This window comes from Protomyctophum parallelum (assembly GCF_964188405.1).
Source record: "Protomyctophum parallelum genome assembly, chromosome: 1".
NCBI lineage: Eukaryota > Metazoa > Chordata > Actinopteri > Myctophiformes > Myctophidae > Protomyctophum > Protomyctophum parallelum.
This window is the reverse complement of record NC_139697.1, coordinates 3,797,479-3,809,719: the sequence shown is the minus strand read 5'-3', so window position 1 is coordinate 3,809,719 and position 12,241 is coordinate 3,797,479. Positions and strand designations below refer to the sequence as shown.

At 47.2% G+C, this 12,241-nt stretch overlaps 1 protein-coding gene across 1 annotated transcript in view; it reads right to left on the bottom strand.

Annotated features, from left to right (window-relative positions):
* The window catches only part of LOC310874401 (putative methyltransferase-like protein 24), a gene marked incomplete at both ends in the record, with an annotated part of 18,073 nt that extends 6,273 nt beyond the window's left edge, over window positions 1–11,800 (bottom strand). Inside the window, 4 exons of the mRNA XM_083787179.1 lie at window positions 3,380–3,648; window positions 5,975–6,076; window positions 11,309–11,549; window positions 11,619–11,800. Coding sequence (XP_083643305.1) covers window positions 3,380–3,648; window positions 5,975–6,076; window positions 11,309–11,549; window positions 11,619–11,800 — 794 coding nt within the window. The remainder of the gene's footprint in view (window positions 1–3,379; window positions 3,649–5,974; window positions 6,077–11,308; window positions 11,550–11,618) is intronic.
* Window positions 11,801–12,241: the final 441 nt, after the last annotated feature.

Sequence of the window (12,241 nt, the reverse complement as noted above, 5' to 3'; positions counted from 1 at the left end):
AGGCCATAATGCATTGCATGCACAGGTACATTAAATGTACCTGTACATGCAATGCATTATGGCCTTTTTTTCTTTTTTTTTCTTGCACAAATTTTGTGCAAAAAATAAAGATTTTTATTTTTTTGGAAAATGAGAATCGATTCTGAATCGGACGGCATTAGAATCGCGATTCTAACTCGAATCGATTTTTTTTGACAGGCCTATTCTTAATCCACTGTTTTTCATTAAAACGTCTTTGTCCTACTGTCCAGTTGGGATTGTGTTGAAGTCCAGCGCATTTTAAAGCTTCAATGCCGTGAGCCATGAAATGTTGCACAAATCTTGTGGTTGTCTTTTTTGCATTGTTAATATTCTATCTGTGTTGTCCCAGCCTTGTACCTATTGTTTTATCCGTTTCTCCGACATATTGTAAACCACATTTTTCACATGTGATTAAATAAATGCAGTTGCTGGTTCTGGCTGTTATTTGTTGTTTAATCTCCAACACGCGTTTTGTAGTTCAATTTTTGACTAATTGTTTGGGTTTGAAGTATTCTGGTCCCTGGCGTGCTGGTGTGTTGATTTCTTTTAGCTTGCTGTGTACTAGATCATCTTTAAGGTTTTTGTTTTTTCTGTAGGCCGATATAATTTTATAATCTTTTAGAAGATCATCCGTTCGGTTCTCAAAATTCCTTTTTATTCTGTTGTTGGCTAGTGTGCTCTGTGTTGAATAACTGGTTATCAGGGCCAATTTGGGACCTGGATCCCGCACTCTTATTTCTAAGAAGGTATTTTGGGCTTTCCGGAGGAATGTCCTAGTGTATCCTCTTAGTCTGAGGGCCTTAAATAGTGTTTTACAAACTATTTTGAAATCACTTCTTTGCGTGCAAATCCTATATGGAATCTTAGTAGTTGTGATTTGACTATCCCTGTGTAGGAGTGTGCCGGGTGGAAGGACGTTTTGTGTAATAGGGCGTGGGTGTCTGTTTCTTTAAAGAATACTTTTAAGTCTAGTTTCCCCATTTGTGTTAAAGTTTGGATCCTTGAAGATTGTTACATCAAGAAAGTCAATCCTTTCTGTGGGTGTCACATATTTTATCGTTATGGATCTATGATGGCTATTTAGAACATCAATAAAGTCCTGGAATTCTTCTTTGGAGAGAGAGAGAGGGGGGGGGGGGGAGAGCAGACAAAGAGAGATACAGACCGACAAGCATACATACGTATGTGTGTGTGTGGGGGGGGGGGAGAGAGAGAGTGAGAGAGAGAGAGAGTGAGAGTGAGAGTGAGAGTGAGAGAGAGAGAGAGAGAGAGAGAGAGAGAGAGAGAGACAGAGACAGAAGAGAGACAAAGAGAGAGAGAGACAGAAGAACAGACAAAGAAAGAATGATACAGACAGACAGACAGACAGACAGACGGCAGAGACAGAGCTAAAAAAATGGAAGCAGATAAGTTGTAGGGAGATGATTCTATGCATGATTAAATATGCATTAGTAAGTTGTTTATGCCAACTCTCTATGCCGGTGATATGAATGAATGAGCATTGCAGCACACGCGCACGCGCACGCACGCACGCACGCACGCACGCACGCACACACGCACACACGCACACACACACACACACACACACACACACACACACACACACACACACACACACACACACACACACACACACACACACACACACACACACACACACACACACACAGTGATGGGCAAGCTACTTGGAAAATGTAGTAAGCTACACTACCAGTTACTCTCTATTAAATATAGCTCAACTACAACGAAGCTATCCCCAGATAATTGTAGCAAGCTACACTATAAGCTACATGGCAAAAGTAGCTAGCTACATGGACACTACTTTTTTTTTTTAATATTTTTTATCAACTTAATGATCAAGTTTCCACAGAACAAATAGCCTAATAGGCAGGCAAAAATGCTGAGTTTGATTGTTTATTAAAAAACAAACAGGAAACAAGCCCTCTGTCTGGCTTTTGGTGTCAACTTTTTCACATTTACTTGTATTAATGTACCTTGCGGTGTCAGGAGCCGGCTGATTCATGTGTTCAGTGTTGGGAAAGTTATTTTTTTTATTAACTATAGGTAGTTCAGTTCACAGTTATTTTTTTTAAAGGAACTAATTCAGTTCATAATTCAACATTTTGAACTAAAGTTCATGGTTCCAAAAAATGAACGATTTGAGTTATTTTTTGTTATTTTCTTTTAAATTATTATTATTGCCACAGCCTAGCCATTTGCACACCAGCTGAGAGACATAATTTAGACTAGAGAATGCTAGTCTCTCAAGACAGACTGTTGCCTCGATAGGCACTGTTTTACCGAATATTTGAGGATGGGATACTCAGATTGAGAGAATGCTGACAGGCACTTAAATGAGATGTTAATGTCCTGTAGTAGACTTAGAAATAAAACTAGTGTTGACTAATCAATACAAGTGGCTCTTATTTTGATGGGGCAGTTTCTGCACAAGAAGTCCGTTTGACTTGTAAACAAGCTACGATGAATGAGCTGTCAAAGTACTATAGTCGCTAAACCACTAGCGATCAAATTTACAATATGAAAACTTTCACTTAGACAATAATGTAGGTTACACACGCTGGAATTAAACATGGAACCTGCAGGCAGCATTAGGTGAGTAATTCATTGTGTTGTGCTAGAGATAAAAGGACAGCTGCTGCGTGGGATCCTCTTGCTGCTTAACAGTTTGACTGTTTTTTACGATTAACCCGCATTTTAATCAACCCCCCTTCACTGCCGAGATTGTTGTATTACCTTTAGAGCACACGCTGAATTATTTGGGCTTTTAATCCGCGAAAATCGAGCGAAAATAGCTCCCCCCGTTTGTTATGAACGATCGAACCACCCGCCATCTTGCTACACCGAGAAGAGGCAGCACAGGACCCGCCTCCATGAGGCGTTGAACCCAATGCGTTTGCATTGGCCTCAATTTCCCAGAAGCCCTAGCAGCTCACAGCATGTGACGATTTCCGGTTCATTGTCAACACGAAATGCACCTCCTCTCTTCCTAAGCGGCGAAAAAGAATTTTCTTTTTTTTGTTTACATTACGGCGGATTAAACACATAAAACAAAAGTCGCGTAAGTCTTTTATGGCAGCGACAGTAACCTGGAGTAATCCATTCCCGGCACGGAAACTGTTAACAACATAACTGTGTCAGACTCTTATCTAAACCAACCAATCATGGATTTTTTTCCAGGGATTTTTTTCCCCACAAAACTTTATTTAACAGTCAATTTGTAACGTATAGCTTTTGTTGAAAGCTACGTCACTACTTGGGTCTAAAAATAGCTACACTACAAAAACGCTACTACCACCACTACTAACACTACTGCCCAACACTGCACACACAGCTATACCTGAAAGAGTATGCGACACATGGCGAGTGTGCGTCTGGAAGGAGCCAGTCCTCTGCGCACAGAAGCCACTCCTCTGAGGGACCTCCAGAGGCCTGCTGTGAAGCCTGGGACTCGCCTGGGACAGAGGCCTGAGCCAGGGACTGGCCTGGGACCTGCACCCTGGGCCCAGAGGCCTGCTGTGAGGCCTGGGGCTCGCCTGGGACCTGCACCCTGGCTCCAGAGGCCTGAGCCTGGGACTGGCCTGGGACCAGCACCCTGGAGCAGTTAACCTGCAGACGGAGCACCAGAGACATGGTGAAATAAGGAAGGAATCAAGACAAGTTGTTAACATTATTCATTTCAACATATCGTTGCTACTGATGGGGGGAAAGTAGACCCTTTAAAGCAGTTACCATTACTTTAAGAGTGTGCACCCGAGCTGTGCTCATGCAAGGTCACTGAGTGACAAGAAAGGATTCCTATATAGTGTCTGGAAAAGGAGAGAGACGTCAGAATTCTCCAGGACAGACCAACCTCTGGCCTGTGCTTCGAGGGGCGCCCCGATCTGTGGACTGATATGATCGAATCTGATTTGTGATGTAACAGGTCGTATTTGCTTTCATATGTGTCTTTGCTGTTCATAATGCATATCACCTGACCATTCAATTTGGGATAAATATGGGCAATCAATAAATGCCAGATCTTGTGAATCCAGGATTTTAAGTGTACATGTGCCTGTTTATTCGACTATTAAGCCCATCACACACCGTCTGCGACTGCCGCGCGTCAAAACAGCCCGCCTCCATTATTTTCAATGAACTTGAATTTTTCGAACTTGTAGATCTGCAATCTTTTTTTTTATGCTTTCGAATTTGAATCATGAAAAGTTACAGTTTTGGACATAATATGAGGTGTATGTATAGTACACCCAACAGAGACAATACACTACAGTTTATAGGGTGAAATAAGTCCCATGAATATAGTCCCATTTACTGAACTTCTGAAAGACACAAACGTGTTTCAAACCGTTGATGAAATAAGTTGAATTTTGAAACCGACTGACTTACAATTTAGGCATTTTAATAGCAGACGCTCTTAAGCCATTTTGGGGCGGGAACCCCTTTTGGTGTTAGCACTATGTTATGCTTTAGCTATTGAAAAATAGCAGATCTACAAGCTCATAGCGCGCCACTCGGTGGCGCGCTATGAGCTTGTAGGTCTGCTATTTTTGACACAGAAACATAGCTTTTTCAGAAAACTGTCAGGACGTAGAAGACATTTTTACAATCTGATCTCAGGTCAAAATGGGTTAATAAGCTTGACATCAATGGGTTAATTACAGTAAGCAAGAACAACACATGGTAATACATCATGTATAGAAATAGCCGTCTAGGGCCCAGGCCGTAGCGTAACGGTCTGGGCACCGGACTGGTAGTTACCTGGCTATGGGTGCACACTGAGGTCCTAACCTCCCACCCACAGATGGGCGTAGTTACCTGGCTATGGGTGCACACTGAGGTCCTAACCTCCCACCCACAGATGGGCATAGTTACCTGGCTATGGGTGCACGCTGAGGTCCTAACCTCCCACCCACAGATGGGCATAGTTACCTGGCTATGGGTGCATGCTGAGGTCCTAACCTCCCACCCACAGATGGATGCACGCTGAGGTCCTAACCTCCCACCCACAGATGGGCGTAGTTACCTGGCTATGGGTGCACGCTGAGGTCCTAACCTCCCACCCACAGATGGGCGTAGTTACCTGGCTATGGGTGCACGCTGAGGTCCTAACCTCCCACCCACAGATGGGCGTAGTTACCTGGCTATGGGTGCACGCTGAGGTCCTAACCTCCCACCCACAGATGGGCATAGTTACCTGGCTATGGGTGCACGCTGAGGTCCTAACCTCCCACCCACAGGTGGGCGTAGTTACCTGGCTATGGGTGCACGCTGAGGTCCTAACCTCCCACCCACAGATGGGCGTAGTTACCTGGCTATGGGTGCACGCTGAGGTCCTAACCTCCCACCCACAGATGGGCGTAGTTACCTGGCTATGGGTGCATGCTGAGGTCCTAACCTCCCACCCACAGATGGGCGTAGTTACACACCAACTACAAATCATGAGAGGACAAGCTATAGGCTTCTTTTTTTTCTTTCTAACTCTCTCTCTCTTTCGAAATTACACTTAGCGTTGCCAAAACTCCTGAATCTCTTTTCAACTTGTTTCAGATTTCCTCTTCTGTCGGTGGAACTGACCGAGTGGCGCGATACGAGCTTGTAGGTCTGCTATTTTTGAAAAATCGAAGAGCGACTGACATTTTTAGAATCTGATCTCAGGTCAGAATGGGTTCATCAGACCAGTGTGTGTCCGGCGGAAACCTCGTATGAATCTGATCTCAGGTCAGAATGGGTTAAGAGAGGATATATAAAAAAGGAAAAAAAAGATTTGAGCGATGGAAATAAGCGAATTAGCACAACACCCCCAATGCCCCATTCAATTCAATGCAATTCATTGAGGGCTGCTGCTGGGTCGCAAGACGCATTTCAGTGTGAACTGACAATAAAGTACGATATCAAATATCATTCAATCAATCAATGAATCAACCAATCAGTGTACCTGGGGTGTGGTCATGTAGCCAATGAGGCGGTCCAGCTCTGTGGAGAAGGACGGCCCACCTGCTGCTGCCCAGGGCTGTAGCTCCACCCCCTGGCCCCGCCCCTGCACGCACACACACACACACACACACACACACACACACACACACACACACACACACACACACACACACACACACACACACACACACACACACACACACACACACACACACACACACACACACACGTTATTAAGTGGAATTCTTGTGTACAGTACGTGCAGTACATAGTCAGGATTCCACAGGGGTCATGAGGTCAAAGCATTGCATAAATAATGCGCAGGAATGTGTGTGTGTGTGTGTGTGTGTGTGTGTGAGTGCGCGCCCCCAGGTAGGTAGGTAGTGGGGATGAAGTAGGCCTACCTACCGTGACCCCCCCCCCCCCCCCCCCCCCCCCCAGTGCAGCCAGTGACATGCACGCCTGAGGCACACACACACACACACACACACACACACACACACACACACACACACACACGCACACAGGCACACACGCACGCACGCACACGCGCGCGGAGACCTTGGTGCTTGTGGTGGGGGAGATTCACAAGAGTGAGTCAGAGGAGTTTAGCCTTGGGCGAGGGAGAGAGGGGGGGGGGGAGAGGGGGGGGAGATAGGGAGAGAGAGAGATATGGAGAGAGAGAGAGGGGGAGAGAGATAGGGAGAGAGGGGGGAGAGAGACAGAGAGAGAGAGAGAGAGGGGAGAGAGATAGGGAGAGAGAGAGAGGGGAGAGAGATAGGGAGAGAGAGAGAGGGGGGAGAGAGATAGGGAGAGAGGGGGGAGAGAGAGGTGGGGAGAGAGAGAGTAATTTATTATTTTGAGTCATACTGTGTTTGTATCATTCATACTGTATGTAATGCATTATATAGCGCCTTTATCCAAGGCGCTTTACATAGATTGTGCATTACATTCACCCACATTCACCCATTCACACACACATTCACCCAATAATCACCCACATTCACCCATTCACACACACATTCACCCAATAATCACACACATTCACACATTCATTCACACACCGATGGCAGCGGAAACCATGCAAGGCACCAACCTGCACATCAGGAGCAATTAGGAGGTTCAGAGTCTTGCTCAAGGACACTTCGACACTAACTCTGGGGGAGGAGCCCACAGGGATCGAACTGGCAACCTTGCGGTTACCATCTGGCCACTCTACCGCTGAGCCACCGCCGCTTTATTGCAGAGAGAGAGCGAGAGTGAGATAGGGAGAGAGAGGCAGAGAGACAGAGAGAGGCAGAGAGAGAGAGAGAGAGAGAGAGAGAGAGAGAGAGAGAGAGAGAGAGAGAGAGAGAGAGGCAGAGAGACAGAGGGAGAGAGGCAGAGAGAGGCAGAGAGAGGCAGAGAGAGACAGAGAGAGAGAGGCAGAGAGAGAGAGAGAGAGAGAGAGAGAGAGAGGCAGAGAGACAGAGGGAGAGAGGCAGAGAGAGGCAGAGAGAGGCAGAGAGACAGAGAGAGAGAGAGAGAGAGAGAACAGAACATAACAGAACAGCTGTGGGGTCAGTGGGTCTCCCACCTGTACGGTCATGTCATGTCAGTAGCTAATAGCAGTGTGTTTTACTGTGTTATTCATGCTGTGTCTCTAATTCTCAGAACCTTGCGGTGCTTTCCCCGGAACCATTAAAAACCTCTTTAGACCTGATGTCTACAAATGCCTTCTAAATCCAGTTTTCTGATGTTTCTATGTCGTTCTCAAACATCTTCACGTCGACAAAGGGACCCCCAAAAATAATATGTAATTAGCCCACCGACCCCCCCCATCTGAAAATGTGTTGTTCCGGGGACAGATTTGAGCTTGTAGGTCTGCTATTTTTTTTAAATCGAAGACACTTTTAGAATCTGATCTCAGGTCAGAATGGGTTAATAATGAAACTGGCCCCGTTTTCAACGGCCTGTTGAAAACGGTTTTTTCCACCAACCGACCGAGAGAACTACAACCGGTCAAGACACCACACACAGCAGAGAACTACAAACCGGTCAAGACACCACACACAGCAGAGAACTACAAACGGGTCAAGACACCACACACAGCAGAGAACTACAAACCGGTCAAGACACCACACACAGCAGAGAACTACAAACGGGTCAAGACACCACACACAGCAGAGAACTACAAACCGGTCAAGACACCACACACAGCAGAGAACTACAAACGGTCAAGACACCACACACAGCAGAGAACTACAAACCGGTCAAGACACCACACACAGCAGAGAACTACAAACCGGTCAAGACACCACACACAGCAGAGAACTACAACCAGGTCAAGACACCACACACACACAGCAGAGAACTACAAAAACGGTCAAGACACCACACACACACAGCAGAGAACTACAAACCGGTCAAGACACCACACACAGCAGAGGACTACAAACCGGTCAAGACACCACACACAGCAGAGGACTACAAACCGGTCAAGACACCACACACAGCAGAGGACTACAAACCGGTCAAGACACCACACACAGCAGAGGACTACAAACCGGTCAAGACACCACACACAGCAGAGGACTACAAACCGGTCAAGACACCACACACACACAGCAGAGAACTACAAACCGGTCAAGACACCACACACAGCAGAGAACTACAAACCGGTCAAGACACCACACACAGCAGAGAACTACAAACCGGTCAAGACACCACACACAGCAGAGAACTACAAACCGGTCAAGACACCACACACAGCAGAGAACTACAACCAGGTCAAGACACCACACACACACAGCAGAGAACTACAAAAACGGTCAAGACACCACACACACACAGCAGAGAACTACAACCCGGTCAAGACACCACACACAGCAGAGGACTACAAACCGGTCAAGACACCACACACAGCAGAGGACTACAAACCGGTCAAGACACCACACACAGCAGAGGACTACAAACCGGTCAAGACACCACACACAGCAGAGGACTACAAACCGGTCAAGACACCACACACACACAGCAGAGAACTACAAACCGGTCAAGACACCACACACAGCAGAGAACTACAAACCGGTCAAGACACCACACACAGCAGAGAACTACAAACCGGTCAAGACACCACACACAGCAGAGAACTACAAACCGGTCAAGACACCACACACAGCAGTTTGTCACCGTCTGTAACATGTGATATATTTCAGTCTTCAAAGTAAGTGTTTTACGCGCAATAAAACCCTGGCAGTACGCTATTAATTAATGGCTGGCGGATTATAAGAGTTAACCCATTCTGACCTGAGATCAGATTCTATAAATGTCTTCTACATCCTGACAGTTTTCTGATAAAAAGCTATGTTTCTATGTCAGTGGTTCTTCGATTTAAAAAAGAATAGCAGACCTACAAGCTCGTAGCGCGCCACTCGGTGGCGCGCTATGAGCTTGTAGATCTGCTATTTTTAAATAGCTAAAGCATAACATGATGCTAACCTTCCGTTCCTGCCTAAATTGGGGTTAAAAAAAATGCTCAATGCAGACAGCAAGTGGATTCACGAATGTCTGTATGTATATAGACAATATTTTAGGCCAATAAAAAAAAGACTATGTACCAAATTTCCCACTTTAAACAAAAATAACGGCTGCCGGACTAATTCAAACTATCAATCATTTTTGATGGGGACTGTCTGTCTCAAGGACCCCTGGGGGGTACAGGGCTGCACACTTGAGCGCTATCCCATTAGCATTGGTACTATGTCACCTAACTAAATGATAGATCTGTCTCTCTCTCTGTGTCTCTCTCTCTCTCTCTCTCTCTCTCTCTCTCTCGCTCTATTAAATTATATTTTTTAATTAACTTTACTGACTCTCTCTCTCCGTCTGTCTGTCTCTCTCTCTCACCTTTCTCTCTGTCAAATAACTTTAATTTAATGAGCTTTATTATTGGCACACCAAACAACACCGTGCGTGCGTGCATGTGTGCGTGAGCGCATGCGTGTGTCGTGTGTACGTGCATGTGTGCGTGCAAGCGTGCGTGCGTGCATGGGTCAGAGGAGAGCACATACATTCAGAGTAATAGTTTTAGGGTCAGTTGTTGGAGGGTTAGGGTCAGGGTTAGAGGTATGGAGGTATGGAGGTAGGTCTTAGGGTCAGAGTTGGAGGTATGGAGGTATGGAGGTAGGTCTTAGGGTCAGGGTTGGAGGTATGGAGGGAGGTCTTAGGTAGGTCTTAGGGTCAGGGTTGGAGGTATGGAGGTATGGAGGTATGGAGGTATGGAGGGAGGTCTTAGGTAGGTCTTAGGGTCAGGATTGGAGGTATGCCTGCATGCTTTCTTGGTGTTGCGTGCTCGTGTCTCAAAAAGCACCGAAAGGGCTTAAAAATGTCAACATGGCAACAAGCAAACAACGCACACGTTTGCATTGGGCCCTGATAAAACAGGGAAACAGATCCCGTTTGCATTGGGCCCTAATAAAACAGGGAAACAGATCCCGTTTGCATTGGGCCCTGATAAAACAGGGAAACAGATCCCGTTTGCATTGGGCCCTGATAAAACAGGGAAACAGATCCCGTTTGCATTGGGCCCTGATAAAACAGGGAAACAGATCCCGTTTGCATTGGGCCCTAATAAAACAGGCAAACTTTCTGTGTCAGTGGTTCACTGCATTTTCATGTCAAGGACCCCCAAAAATATAATGTAATTGGCCCGCCGACCCCCATCTGAAAATATGATATTCCAGGGACCCCCCCCCCCCAGGAGCAAAGATTTGAGTTAAAACGTCGCTCTGAAAGAATATATATTCAAAGATTTGCGCCACATTTTCACGATTAAAAACAAATAGCAGATCTACAAGCTCCAGTTTGACAGCTCGTAGCGCGGCACCGAGTGCCGCGCTACGAGCTGTCAAACTGGAGCTTGTCAAACTGGGGGGGGGGGGTCCTTGAAATGAAAGTGGTTGAGAATCACTGCTAGAGATCTTCTCTCATGGGGGTCCCTGGCACATCTCTTCAAATGGGGGTCCGCGGGCTAATGAGTGTCTATTTGGGGCGTGTCTATTTCGATGTGAAATATATAGTTTGGGAACCACTGGCCTGTATACCGCGGTGCGCGGCGCCCATCTCTGTAGCGGCGGTGGCCGAACGGATTGCGGAGCGGTCTTGATATCGGAAAGGTCGCCAGTTCGAATCAGCGGTTCGACACGTTGAAAAATGACCACCGCTGAAGTGCCCTTGGACAAGGCATTGAACCACTACCATGAAATGTTCTATGAAATAAGCAGGGCCTGGCTGTAAACAAGTATCTGATGCTTAGTCCAGTTACCCTGGGTAAACCTTTCCTTTCTCTCCTTACCTGGCGGTGCGCGGTGGGCGTCTCGTTCTCGTCGTCGTATCCTTGGCGTGCCGCGTCCTCCTCCTCCTCCTCCCCGCCTCCCCTCCTCCTCCTCTCCACGCCATCGCCACCTTCCTCATCGTCTTCGTCGTCGTCGTCCAGGAGGTCCGGTGGTCCCGGGGCGGAGGAGGAGACGACGGGACCCCCGTGGCGGCGCCGAGGAGAGGGAGGAGGAGGGGCGACGCTCCTCTCCGGCTCGATGCTGATGACGGAGAAGGAGATCATCCGATGCCCTCCTCCTCCTCCTCCTCCTCCCCCCTCCTCCTCCCACCACCCCCCTCCCCCCCTGGAGGCGGAGCCTCCTCCGCCCAGCGCGCCGAAGCCCACCAGCAGCTGGAGGAGCAGGAGGAAGAGGAGGACCGGCGGAATGACGGAGGACGCCAGCGACCGGCGGAGGAGGGAGGCCGGAGGGAGGCCGGCGGAGCACGCCGCCAGCCCCGCCCCATGCAGCATATCACCTATCGCCATACCATATATACCTTACTGTACACGTCCTACACTGTAGGGGGCGGCATTGCTATGGGAATGTTTGGCGGAAAGTATAGCTGGGATTTAGTTTTTCGCCGGAAGTTCAATATTATACCGCGCTCAAGGAAATGGCGCTGACGATTTCTTTATCAAAACGGTTTAAAATAGCATGAGTTCAAGTCCGTTGCTCTCCCCTTGTCCCCCATATATGGGGACTAGGTTGGTGGAGGGTGTGTAGAGCCCAGGATCACATTAGATGATTGACACAGGGGTGAAAAACGGGTTACAAAATCGTGGGATAAAAAATATGTATTTAAAAAAACCTGTTTAAAATACATTCTCTCCGTGAATGAAACGAAAAGCTGCCTGTGATTGTTTCCGGGGAAATCTCGTATATCTGAAGAGGTGAAATATATACATCTGACG